This window comes from Oreochromis niloticus, linkage group LG7, assembly GCF_001858045.2.
Source record: "Oreochromis niloticus isolate F11D_XX linkage group LG7, O_niloticus_UMD_NMBU, whole genome shotgun sequence".
NCBI lineage: Eukaryota > Metazoa > Chordata > Actinopteri > Cichliformes > Cichlidae > Oreochromis > Oreochromis niloticus.
The window spans coordinates 39,519,577-39,533,692 of record NC_031972.2 but is presented as its reverse complement, the minus strand read 5'-3'; the positions used below and the strand labels follow the sequence as shown (position 1 = coordinate 39,533,692).

At 40.7% G+C, this 14,116-nt stretch overlaps 1 protein-coding gene across 4 annotated transcripts in view; it reads left to right on the top strand.

Moving 5' to 3' along the window:
* The window catches only part of ripor1 (RHO family interacting cell polarization regulator 1), a 44,483-nt gene that overhangs the window by 23,498 nt on the left and 6,869 nt on the right, over positions 1-14,116 (top strand). For all 4 annotated transcript variants that reach the window (XM_005454241.4, XM_005454242.4, XM_019361201.2 and 1 more), the window contains exons 9-20: positions 106-149; positions 4,302-4,427; positions 5,937-6,085; positions 6,261-6,378; positions 8,751-8,855; positions 9,296-9,450; positions 9,564-10,185; positions 10,584-10,717; positions 12,063-12,183; positions 12,889-13,024; positions 13,451-13,600; positions 13,677-13,835. In XM_005454241.4, coding sequence (XP_005454298.1) covers positions 106-149; positions 4,302-4,427; positions 5,937-6,085; positions 6,261-6,378; positions 8,751-8,855; positions 9,296-9,450; positions 9,564-10,185; positions 10,584-10,717; positions 12,063-12,183; positions 12,889-13,024; positions 13,451-13,600; positions 13,677-13,835 — 2,019 coding nt within the window. The remainder of the gene's footprint in view (positions 1-105; positions 150-4,301; positions 4,428-5,936; positions 6,086-6,260; positions 6,379-8,750; positions 8,856-9,295; positions 9,451-9,563; positions 10,186-10,583; positions 10,718-12,062; positions 12,184-12,888; positions 13,025-13,450; positions 13,601-13,676; positions 13,836-14,116) is intronic.

The window sequence follows — 14,116 nt, the reverse complement described above, 5'->3', positions numbered from 1 at the left end:
CCTTCTGATATGACCCTTAATGAATTGCAATGTTTTGGGGTTTTTTTCGCAGTTTGACAAAATGCTAAGTCTGTTTCCACTTGTTTTGTTTTTTTGTTTTTTTAGGTCTGGCAGGATTTGCTAGATTGTGTGCTGGTGACCAATATGAGGTTTGTCTCACCCACCAAACCCTCCATTTTTCACTCTGAATTCATGGCAACAACAATATAAATAAAACACTAAGAAATATGGATGTCATGTTACCAGATATTTAGCCTGTGGTACTAGCTTGTGATGACACCAGAATGTATGTTGAGTTGAAACTCACTCACTTTGAATTCTTTGAACAGATTTGGATGTTGCTCTTTTATGCATTTTGCTAAATAGGACAGGATTTCCTCCCTTGTTCTGAAAAGCACAAGGCATCGTTTGTGTATTACATTTTGTGAATCTATTATCTACCATTGGTCATCCAGAAGAGACTTGAAGAGATTTTGGCAAACTGTCAGGTGACTCAGGAGGGGAAAGCAGTGCGCTACTTGGGTGGAGTGCTGCTGACCACGAGGATATTGTAGGGAGGTGGAAGGAATACTTCAAGGACCTTCTTAATCCTACTCACGTCTTCCATAGAGGAAGCAGAGTCTGGGGACGACAAGGATGACTCATCCATCTCTTTGGGTGAGGTCACTGAGGTATTTAAACAACTCCTTGGTGGAAGGGCCCCTGGGGTGGATTAGGTTTGCACTAAGTTCATGAAAGCTCTGGATGTCGTAGGGCTCTCTTGGTTGACATGCTTCTCCAATGTTGCGTTGAGATCAAGGCCAGTACCTCTGGATTGGCAGACCAGGATTGTGGTTCCCATCTTCAAGAAGGGGGACCGGAGGTTGTGCTTAAACTATTGGGGATCACACATAGCCGGCAATAAGTTGGACTCGTTCACGGTGAGCGGTGGACTCCGCCAGGGCTGCCCTTTGTCACCAATTCTGTGCAGAATTTTTATGGACAGAAGGCATAGCCAAGTGCCGGATGGCATCTACTTGAGTGATCTTAGAATCTCATCTCTGCTTTTTGCAGATGATGTGGTTCTGTTGGCCTCATCATCACACTGGAGCGATTCGCAGCCGAGTGTGAAGCGGTGGAAATGAGAACCAGCACCTCCAAATCTGAGCCCATGATCCTCAGCCGGAAAAGGGTGAAGTGCCCACTCCTGGTCAGGGACGAGTTACTGCTTCACTTAGGGTAGTATCTCAGGGTTTTGTTCAGAGTGAGGGCAGGGTTGAGATCAACAGACGGATTGGTTCTGTGGATGCAGTGATGCAGTCGCTGTACCAGTCTGTCGGGGTGAAGAGAGAGCTAAGTGCAAAAGTGACACTCTTGATTTACCGGTTGATCTGCGTTCCTACCCTCCTCACCCATGGTCATGAACTTTGGGCAGTGACTGAAAGAACAGGATCGGCTTCTTCGGGCAGCAGAAAAAGCCTTTCTCTGAAGGGTGGCTGGCTGGCCTCTCCTTTGGAGATGGGAGTTCGGCCATCCAGGAGGGGCTCAGAGTAGAGCTGCTGCTACTCCACATCAAAATGGACAGCTGGTCATCCACCTCAGATTATCAACTTTCTTATCAAGGGGCAATGCTGTTGTAGCAGCTACACTAGTCGCCATCTTCCACCTGTGGTTTTTCTTCTGCTTGTGGCGTCCTTCTCCTTCATCATGATGTAATGATTAGAGCCCAACCAGCATACAGTGCTTGGAAAAAGTATTTGCCCCCTTTTTTTCCCTCATATTTGTGACTTTTCACACTAACTGTTTCAAATTATAAATGGACAGGTTCTTCCAAAGCCTCATTCATCCATTCACATCCATCCATAGAAACAGTTGAAAAATAAAAAAGTGTAATGTTAGACAAAGGTAATCTGAAATAATACAAAATGGAGTTTTTAAATGTTCATTTCATTTAATAAAGGAAATAATCTAAGTCTACCTGCCCTGTGTGAAAAAGTTAAAGCCCCCTCATTAAATCATGAATTAACTGTGATTAACCACATTATTTGGAAAGCTGAGTTCAATTTCACTAGCCACACCCAGGCCTTACTGCTGCCAGACCCGATAAATCAAGAAATCACTTAAATAGAACCTGTTTGACAAAGTGAAGTAGGCTAGAGATCTCAAAAAGCAACAAATCATGCCATATTCTAAAGAAACGCCAGAGAAACAAAATCACTGACATCTATTAGTCTGGAAATGGTTGCAGAGCCATTTCCAAAGGCTTTAGTAACCATAGTGAGACCAATTAACCACACATGGAGGAAACTTGGAACACTAGTGGACCGTTCCAGGAGCATCCAAGACCACATTAATGACTCATCCGGGAGGTCACAAAAGAACAAAGGGAAACATCTGAAAAACTGCAGGCCTCACTTGTCTCTGTTAAAGTCAGAGTTCATGATGCAACAGTAAGAAAGAGACTGGGGGAAATGGCATCCATGGGAGAAATCCAAGGAGAAAACTACTGCTAACCAAAAAATACACAAAGGCTTGTTTGCTCATTTGCCAAAACACAACTTAATGATTGACTTGTGGGAAAATATTCCGTGGACTGGTGAGACAAAATGGTTTGACTCTGTTACATTTGACATAAAATTAACACATCTTTTCATGAAAAGAACACCATACCAACAGTTAAACATGCTGGTGGTGTTTAACTGTTGGTGGTCTGGGGCTGCTTTGCTGCTTCAGGACCTGGATTACTTGTAATTGATGAACTATAAATTCTGCTCTCTAATAACAAATCCTGAAGGAGAATGTCTGGCTTATCAGTTCATGCCCTGAACCAAGTGGCCTAAAAGTCTGGACCGATTGAGATGCTTTGACATGACCCTTAAACAAGTCATTCATACTCAGAAGCCCTCCACTGTGGCTGAGTCAAAACAGTTCTGCAAAGAAGAGTGGGTCAAAGTTCCTCCATGGTGATGTGAAAGACTCACTGCCAGTTACAAACACTTGTCTGTAACACATGTTATATGTAGTTACTTTCTCGTTACTAAGTTTTTGAGTCCTTTTTAAAATAACATCGCTACTTATGGTTGCCACCCTGCTGGGCAGGCGATGTCCTCTGGTGCATCAGCATGATAGACTGCATAGAGTGCACAAATGACATAGAATGAAAACTGCTGTGTGAATGGGTCATTGTGGCTTGTATTGTAAAGGTGTGTTAAGTATTCACTAAGCATTATTAGTATTTATACAGCAAATTGCTATATAAATAGTAAACCATTTAGACTTATCGCGGTTTTGAGAAGGGTTTGTCCAGTGCCTGTGTGAAAACACTGCTTTAGTTGTTCCCTGTGGAGTTATCTCTAAGTGTACCCAACAACAAGCAGCAGGTCCTGTGTGATTGTGTGTATGATCAGTTATGAAATTAGAGGGACACTTACTAAGTAACTTAACCTAGTGAGAAAAATTCTCACCAGTGGTGAATGTTTGAAGGCATTTTGTTTTCTGTACTGCCCACAAGTCTGTCTGTCCCATTCTCGTAATCATGATATCCAAGGAGCACAATGGGTGAATTTATTAAAATGTAGTTTGAATCAAGTGATTAGAATATTTTGGTGAAGCCTTACAGTGACCTTTACAAATGAGTTTGTATCTCGCCTCTGTCAGTGCGCCCCAGGGTGGCTGTGGCTACAACGTAGCTTGCCATCACCAGTGTGTGAATGTGTGCGTGAATGGGTGAATGACTGGATATGTAAAGCGCTTTGGGGTCCTTAGGGACTAGTAAAGCGCTATACAAATACAGGCCATTTACCATTTACCATTTGTCCACAATTCGTTGCAATTAATGTCAAAATTTGTACAAATGATGAAAAATAAAATTTTATATTCAAAAGGATAAGAGTCTAAATACACTGCAAGTTGTCTGGTTGGTGGAGGCATACAGTTGTGACGTGACAATTCTAACTTTACAGTGTTCATCATATTTTGTTAACATTAGTTAAATTTCATTAACTGTGTAGTGGGCTTAAAAAAAAGTGGCCTTATCACTTGCACATTGATACACTAGCCATTGTTTGGCTTTGTCTATGTTTATAGCCATGTGAGTAGTTAAGGTGTCGAATCTTTTAAAACCCTGTCAGATTCATCTGAGCTCTATGAAAATCATCACATTATAATATGTATATAAATGTGAAATAAACTGCTCAAACGATCAATAATTTTGAAGTAGCCAACCGGATTTTCTGTATTTAAAAAATTAATTTAGTATTCATCTACTTGTATAACCCTGCGTTTGTGTGTTTGTTTGTTTTTTGCGTGTGTGTATGTTTCAGATCTTTATGAAGTATGGTCGGCAGCGATGGAAGCTCCGGGGGAGAATAGAGATAAATGCTAAACAAGTGTGGGACAGTGAAGAGATTGTATTTCAGCCACTCATCAATGAGTTCCTGTCTGTGAAGGTCTGTCACTCAGTCTTTGTTTTTCCTTCTTATTTTTTTTTTCTTTAAATTTATAATTTTATTAATACTCAGTTCTGGTTTGGGTCATTGACTGCTTCATCTTATGTAATGAATCATCAAATCACTTATTACATAAATAAAATTTTACTTTTTTGTATTTGTTACATGTAAAACAAAACATTTTAGGCCTTTTTGTTTACATGTTGACCAATCATAGTTGTAGTTAATGAAAATCAAAAATGCAACATCTAAAATTTTTAGATTATTTCCTAAGACCAATCAAAAAGTACTGAAAAGATGTTAATTCATACACTCAATACTTGGGTCACCATTACCACAAATTACTGCATCTGTGCTCTGTGGCATGGAGGCAGTCGACTTGTGGCACTGGTGAGATGTTCTTGAAGTCCGGGGGGGGGCAGCTGTGGGGTTTAGGTCATGTGAGGTGGCTGGCCAATCAAGTGCATTAACAACATGGTCACCAAACCATTTGAAAGTAGTTTTGGCACTGTGGGTGCCTGCAGAGGTCTAAGGAACTTGGAAAGAAAAGCGTCTGGACTTTAAGTTGCTTGAAGACGTTTCACCTCTCACCCGAGCAGCTTCTTCAGTTCTAAGGTCAAATGGTGGAGAGTCTCAGACTTGAGCCCTATGGGAGTGTCCCCCAAGAGACACAATGACCTGGATGACTGAGAACCTTCACAGACATTTCACACTAGAGTTTAATCACCTTGCTCCGTTCACGTGCTAGGACCTTAATTTCCAAATGAAATGCAAAATTTACTTCTCCTGAAACTTTGGACCACTGAGTGAGAGTCCAGTTTTTCCCCTTAGCCCAGGTGACAATGCTTTTGATGTTGCCTGTCTTCTGGTATTGTCCAAGTGTGGCTTGGTGTTAGGTTTTGGACAAGTGTTGCTCCTTTCCTGGAAACATCGTTGTGCGGAGGTTCTTGATGCTTTGACACCAGCCTCAGTCTACTCTTTATAGTCATTAATTAATATACATCATCCATTAATATACATCGCTGCAGTGGCCTTTTTAACCAACAGCAAGTCTTTTTTTTTCTTCTTTTTTTTATCATCATTTGATCATTTCAAAATGAAATGTACTAATTTCAGAAACTGGATCTTTAATTTTCATGAGCTTTAAGTCATAGTTATCAAAATGTAAACACAAAAGGCTTGAAATATTTCACTTTACATGTAATGAATATACATTGTATGAAAGTTTACCTTTTTGAATTCAGTTATCAAAGAATAATTCTTTAATATCCTCTGGAACTTCATATTGTCCATTATTATTGGTGAATGTGAGTTTTTTACCCCTCAGCCTTTAAAGACACCGTGTGATCCTATTGTGTTATTAATAATAATAATATCTTTTCCCAATGACATCAGCACCTTGACAAACTTGACAGTGTACTAGTTTCAGCCTGGATGATTGAAACTGACTTGTTGAAGGCAGAAAAAAGATGGTACCATCATCAGACAATATTTCCTCTGGTTTCCTAGGTGACAGAGCTAAAGAGTTTAGCCAATCACGTGGTGGTAGGAAGTGTTTCCTGTGAAACAAAGGACCTGTTTGCTGCGCTGCCCCAGATGGTTGCTGTGGATATTAATGACCTTGGGACTATTAAGCTAAGCCTTGAGGTGACCTGGAAGTAAGTTTTGTCAGTCATCTTGTGAGTGTACTAAATCATACTGAGCTTCATGAGTCCTGTAGTGTTTGTTCATTTAAAGGTATCATTAACAGAGCATAATGTAAATATTATTTGATGTTTATTGAATTTATCTTTTGTCTCTTTCCCGTCCTTTATTCCTTTTCACCTCTCTCAGTCCCTTTGATAAAGATGACCAGGGATCGGTTGCAAGCACTGTCAACAAACCACCAAGCATTAATAAGCGAATCTCAGCCATTTTTGACCAGACTCCACCCGACACACCACCTTTACGTGTGAGTTTAGCATTCGCTTTAGAATATTAGTTCTTTGAAAAGCTTGAGTCTAACCCTAGAACAATTTGTGTAAAGTTGCTGATTGCTCGTACTTACTACCCATATATTGATGTGTATTATCTTGGCATTCATATACAGATAGTTAGAAAACTAACAAAGACTGTTGGTTTTAGCAAGAGGAATAGGCCCACTCACAAGAGAAAATAGCTGAAAGGGAAGCTTTACTCTCTGAAAAGTGCTAGAAAACAAAACACAGGAAGTCAAACAAGGCAGAAATTCATTCACGGAGAAAACCAACAAGGAAGAGCCAATAGGAAAATTATTTTTAAACAGGAAGTAAGTGAAGGGTTGACATTTCATTTGTAAAACAACTCACAGGGAAGAATGGGAAATATTCAGTCTGTAAACACAGATATGTGTGTGATGAGCTATGTAAACACAAGACTGACAGAAAATTGAAGGAAAAGAGAACTAAATGTGGAAGCAGCACTAACAGGAGAAAGACAGATTGATGAAATGGAAAATGACAAAAACTATAAACATATAATCTAAATTCTAAAGGATAATACCTTAGCAATAAGGAAAAAAAACTCCCAGACACATGCTAAGCAAAAACACTTATCAGTGAGGAGTGCTCAGGCCTCTACACTGAGGAAACCAAACTGCCACTCCTTTCAAAGCATGGCACAACATAGAAGAGCCACCTCAACAAGACGAGACTCAGCTGTGCATCTTTATCAATGTCCACTGTGAACAACCATGAGGGGGTGGTGTACAACACCAACTGTCAGTCACCTACAACATCATTTTGAGATCCCTTCCCAGTCCTTCAACCCCCACTTGCGTCTTACGTCTGGTGACCTCAATCGGTCACATGATAGCATGGGACAAGGTCTCACCCAAAACCTCTGGTGGTCATGATCCACGCTTTTTTTTTTTTTTTTTTTTTTTTTTTTTTTTTTTTAAACCACATCTTGCATCATGTGATGAGGCACATGATTAAACACCCACTAGGTTTTAAATTCCTGGGATTCTCCACCTCCACCAATCAGATAAAAAACAGCCTTTTCCGGAGAGGGGGAGAGAGAGAAGTTAAACACAGCTTTAAAAAAAACGATGAGAAAAACAATGTTTTTCAAAAAAAAAAAAACAGATTAAATCTATTCCACCCAAATAAAATTGGGAATCTGTAAATGAGAACATTGAGAGTTTTAAAGGACATTCGAGTTTAGCCAGCAGCCCTCAGTATCTAACTGCTCCAATGCCCTTTGTTCCACCTGCTGCCACTTTGATGTCCAGTCTCTGCCTCGGAATCTGACACGGCGGCAGCACTGGCCACTGCTGGACATCTTCAGAGGCACTCTTAGCCAGAGCTGCTCCTGTAGTGACAACTCGCCAACAAGGCAGTCCACTGCAGTAAGTCGTGATGAAGTAGACCTCGCGGTGTAGAAACACAGGACCTTCTGGTATATTGATACTTTGGTGTAGAGTAAGCTCTAGAATCATAGTCTCCATTTGTGTGCTTATGGCTTCATGGAGCCATGAGAGATGTATGCAAGGTTTCCTCATGCATCTCCATGGCTCTCTAATTATAGTATTTAGACCCCCACCCCCACCCTCTGACAGAGCTGACTACTGTTAGCCATCATCAGTGCCAGTTTATGATGATGATCTTTAGACTTATAACTACTTCTAGCCATTTCACACATGCACTGAAGCCTTTAGCTTTTTACCTCATCAGTATATTCGTCACCCTGCCAGGTGAAGGTCAGAGGTCAACTTTTCTAAAAATCTTGCAATAACTTGAGAATGAAGTCGCCTTATATTTTGAAATCGATACCATAGATATATCCACTAAAAGCAGACTCATCTCAGATGAGTTCGAATCTCATTGTCTTTGACCTCAAGGTCAGAAGTTAGACAACAAGTTGACATAGGCTTTTGAAATTGTAACTAAGGGTGTATCTACTAGGAGGCTGAGGAGTAGCACTGGCAAGTATTTTTTTGAATATTACACGATAGAGTTGCATAACTCAAAGTTATTCTCTTTATAAATAAATGCTACAGTGTTACAGAGCTGGACTTGGAAGTTGTACTATACTGAGATTAAAAACGGCAAGCAAATAGAAAAAGTTACCATACAGTCACCTCTGAATCTTTGGTTAACGGGATAACGCGCTGAATCTCATGTCTTGCCTTCACCTCACTTTTGGCTTTTAATATGTGAGTAAAGGAGGTGTGTCGCCTTTGCTCAAATCATGTACAACCAGGTGCAGTGACTGTTCAGTTTCCTGCCAGCTTGTTGTAAAAGGTCTCCATTTTTTCCCCCTTTTTTGGAGTCAAGTCTTTTAAAATGTGCTGATCTCTTTTAGAACATGATCCGCCTACAGGGAGAGTTGGAGAATGGACCAGCATGGTCTAATTCTTCAGAATCTTCTGATGACTCAACCAGCCCACAGCTGCCTGCACATCCAAAGGTAACACACAACAGATATGTAACTGTCATCTATGACATGATAATATTAAGGATTCAGTCTGTATCTCTGTTCCTCAGATTCAGAGGGGCTACAGCTGTTTGAACATTACACAGTAACAAAAGTATTATGAATACAAGATAAACTTTGATATGTATTATATGTTTATAGTATGTACAGGAGATCATGTGCATGTGTACAGTCTTGTAAAAACTAAGTACATCCCATGATTCAGTAGCTTGTAGAGCCACCGGTGCCTTGCACTAATGGTTTCTGTAATGAGCTCATCAATCAAGTTTGAGGGCTTTGACTTATTTTCTGTTGTAAACTGGAGTTCTCACTCGGTCTACTCTATATCCTGGTCGGTTTGCATACTTCTCTGTTCATTTGATGCTGACAGGCAATCTCTTTAACTCTGTGACTCAGCCTGTCTCTCTTTCTAGGCAGTGGTGGTGACACCAGACATCCAGCCAGTTGGACAAAGGAGTTCCCTCCTTCAGCCTGATGTTTCTTCTTGCTCCGGAAACTGGCCTTCCTCAGCTCAAACTGCCAGTCAGGAAGGTATCGACCTACCTAAACAGCCAGCGGAGAGCAACAGGTAGATTAAAAAAAATATATATATGTTTTGTTTGCACACGAGAACAAAGATGAAATAACATTCTTGTTCTATGGTGAGCTCTATCAACATCTGATATATGAACTGTTTTGCAGGCATGAGGAAAAGGGGACAGTCACTGTGATAACAAAGCCTGCCGGTGAGGAAGAAGCTGCAGGGAAACACTCCTCTATGGCACCAGTGGATGTGCCGATAATTACCAGCAGTTACTCTACACTGTACTTACGCTCTCTGAGTCACATTAGTGAAAACAGTGCTGATGGGGTTGTGGTGCCTGTCAGTGAATCAGGGGACGTGATGTCTCTGGTCTCTGGAATCTCAATCAATGACATTGAAATGGAGGTGGCCAGCAGAACTCCTGAGTCACTCAGTTCTGCTGACACTGACACGGCTGTTGATGTCACTGATCCCCACCCAATCAGGAAGCAACACAATACATCCACATCTGTGGATACATCGGCCCCTCTCAGAGCAGGAGCAGACTCTAATGCTGTAGAAAGTGGGGATGTGACATATCTAGCTCTGCGGGTGCCAGTGGAGGAGGATATCCCAGCTGCAAGTTCCAATTGCCTGTCTGCTAAGGCCGATGCTCCAGTGGACAGTGGACTAGAGGATGCCTTGGTAGCTGTACTTTCCTCTATAGATGATTATAGAGGACCGTTTTCTGAGCTACAACTACTGGAACAAGAGCTGAAACTGCTGCAGGTTACACTGAAGGTGAGAGTAAAGCATAGTGAGAAACAAGAAAACAGGTTAGTAAAGTACAAAAAACTGCCTTAAGCTAAAAGTACTTTTAACAAGTCCCCAAGTTTAATTTTCCCTTTTTGAACATTAAGTGGCAATGATTGTATGCATTTATAAATGTTATCACAGCTTTCCCGTGTCATTGATATAGAAATATTATTACTCAAAATATTAGTTTTGCAATTACTATATAAGTTTCAGTGGTTACACTATCTGGTATGCCTCCCTTGTCTTTACAGACAGCATACATTTGAGCTGAATGATTACATGCTATCCCAACATTATGTGACTATGATTCAAAGAACTCCTGAAAAAACAAAAAACTGAAGTGACTGCGTACAGCCTAACTACGGCTTTGTTTGTGAGTGCAGGGTGGGAGGCACAGCCGGTCACCCAGCGTAGTCAGCCTCACAGTGGAAACGGCTCTTGGCAGCTTTGACTTCCTGAATGGATCAGACTGGGAGGAGGAAGAAGGGGATGGTGATAAGAGGAGTCGAAATAGCAGGTCAGTGCTGACAAATGAACTGAAAACAAACCATCCAAGCCTTTGCACACTTCAGTGTAATGACACAGTGAGACATACGGCCTTCATCAGTAAGCAAAGAAAGTATGATCTAAAGGTCATTAAACCTGAATCACAGTAATACCAGACACTGTAAATATGCCTACTTCATTTAACATCTACTCACTCCAGTGTATTGGTGTCCTCTGGGCCATTGTATGATCACTGTAGCACAGCTGTAAGCAGGGTCAAACTAACACATAACCTGACTGAAATAATAATAACATGCTTAAAAATCATATTTTATTTTCTTTGCCAAAGGTCATTAGCTGAATGGCCTTATCCCACAGTTGTGCCTGTATATGACTTAATTAGCTTAATTTAAAGCTAATCTGCAATCCTAAAACAAAAAACCAACTTGGTGGAAATTCTCACAATCAGTTGGGTTAATCACTGGCAAAAATGAGTTTAAAACAACAATATAAAAGGTGTTTTTTAAATTTATGGAGCTCATAATGTATTGTACAAAATATAAATGGTTAAGAAAATCCAGAGCAATCTCTGTACCCAAGAGACGAGGCTGGAACAGTACTGAATAGCTCTGACTGTCAGCCAATCAGCAGAGCTTATTTACCACTCACTGAAGGAAAGTGGAAAACTAATCAAAAAATTCTTCTTGGGAAATTATAAACAGTGTGTCCTCTGCACTGTACATCAATAACTTGTCAGCGCACAGTTCAAAAGCCAGTGAACTTTTGTACCATAGATGATAACTCCATTATATTGCAGGAACTGAACTAGCAACAGTGTCACAGTAGTAGCCTTCCATTATTTTTTTATTTTTTTTTTTTAAATATAGCAAGACGATGCCAAAGTGCGTTCAACACAGATTTATTCTCTGCAGTCCAGACACATCTCCCAGTGAAAACCTGAAGTGAACTAAAAATTATAAGAAAGAAGGCCTGATGACGTGTTACCTCCACAAGTACAGCAAGTGGTATCCTCAGTTCCCAGATGCTCAGTGTCCATAAAAGGAGAGTTGATGCATGACGATGGTAGACTTCTTTTTGAAATGTTGCCATATCAAATTCAATATAATCGTATTTGATATGTTATCCTTCAAAACCATCAACACTGTATTATACAGTAACAGTGTATTATGCTGTCTGTCATACAGCTTTTTTTTTTTTTTTTTTTTGACTTCCCTGTTGTATTTGACCAAGTCTGGGTTTTAATGTTGAGAGCCTATTTTCCATGGACAGTACATTTAAACCATATTGAACTTTATATGGATAAAACGGCGTTAATGGAAATGTTATGTAACACTGGATGTTCTGTGTGTGTGGAGGTCTCTGCTGGACAGAGGCTGGGACAGCCCTTCCTCCTCCAACGTACCCCTAACCACAGGCTGCACCACTCTAGACTGCTGCCTGGTGGTCCATTTGAAGAACTGCAATGCACAGTTGTTGGTAAGAGATCTGCAACGCTATCCTCATGTTATTAGCCAAACTCATATGTAGCTACCTCACATTCTCATGGCACATCGTTACTTTAAGTTCACTCTGCTCTCATCTATGGCTGTGGGTAGTGGATAATTAAAAATTTCACAGATGCAAGTCATGGGAATTGACTTCCTTTGAAAGGTGTCTATGCTCAGCCTTAGAGATGGGCTGAGGAGCTCAGTCTGCATCATAAGGAGTCAGTTGAGGTAATTCAGGCATCTGACTAGGATGCTTGCTGAACATCTCCTCAGAAAGATGTTTTGGGCATGTCCGACCAGGGGGAACTCCAATGAAAACCCAGGCGAGATTATGTTTGCATACAGTCAATACCATCATTTTCTTTTTAAAAATCCATTCAACTGGCATAGTGTTTGATAGTTATGTAATCATAGTTTCAGTATGCCATTGAAAAGTATTATTTGCTCACTGATAAGATAAAGCAGTAGTAGCTGTGAGGGCTGTTGTGTTGCTAATTGTAATATTGGTCAGTTCTTTTACAAATATATAATTTAATCTAAAAGCTGTTATTAACAGCGCATCATGGTGGAGAAAACAAGATTCACTCTTGTGTCAAAGCTGTTCAAATGATGCCTGACCTGACTTTCATGAAGTGACACATGGCACTTTTTTTTTTTTCTTGTTGTTGTTGTTTTGTTTGTTTTTTTTTTTAAGCGTCTGGGCAAGTTTGGTCCTCTGAGGTGTGGAGAGATGTATGCCTTGGACAGACTGCTGAGAGAGGCTCGTGTCCTCGAAATCATCCGACGTGTCACCAAAGAAAACCCACAGAAAATCAGACCAGCTACTGAAGGTAATTTGTGCTGTTTATGTTCATTTCATGTGCATTTGTCTAAACATCCATGAAGGCATCAATTCAGAAGAACTGTATAGACAAGAAAAAGAAGTTGAAGATGAATTTTCATTAGTGGGAGCATTCCTTCTGGAGAAGAAGAGTGAAAATGTCTGCTTTTGGCTTGGAAGGCAACTAGTGTCATCAGAAACATTTCATGGGTATATGGAAGTAGAGATTCCACTAAATAATAACTAATTATGGATTTGTGTCATGCAGCCTGTCAAGAAGGTGAAAGTAGAATAAAACAGAATTTACAAGGCACTGATTCAAAGCAAGCTGCAACCTTATACTATTCATAAATTGCCTGTGTTATGTATGGCACTAACCCCCAGTATCTTGCTTTCCTCCCTTCCTTGTAACAGTCTCCTGTTTTCTGTTTGTCAGTTATCCCAGAGCTAGGTCTGTGTCTGGGTGCTGTGTCACTATGGCAAGAATGTGTGGGACAGGGTAGCGTGTACAGTGTCTCTGCTGAAAGTTTCCTGAATACGCTGTTGACAATCTACGCTGGTTTACTGCCTGAAAGGGCCGAAGAAGGTAAATCATCATCAGTGGGTATACTGCACACGCTGGTATGTGGGGCATATTAACATCTGTGTTTGTGTGTATGCAGTGTTCTTGTGCCTGGTTGAGCGTGTGCTGGATCAGAGGTTACCACGACGAGGAAGCAGCAGGGACAACATGATGGTGACGTTGTTCCAGCTGTGGAGCTACTTGGATTCGAATGCCGTCAGTGACATGGACACACACATCGTTGAACTGGCAAAAGAGGGTAAGTACGTACACACACACACACACACACACACACACACACACACACACACAGATTGGATGTGTCAGATACATACTCGTCAACGTGTAAAACTAGATTTACTAATTATCAGTGACAGTTCAAAACCTTCTTTTCATTTTAAAAAGCATTTACACATGTGGTACAGAACCTGATCCTGTGCCACAGTATCAGGGGGTGTGTGTGTGTGTGTGTGTGTGTGTGTGTGTGTGTGTGTGTGTGTGTGTCAGGATCTGAACATAAATAATGTTTTGTGTTCTTCT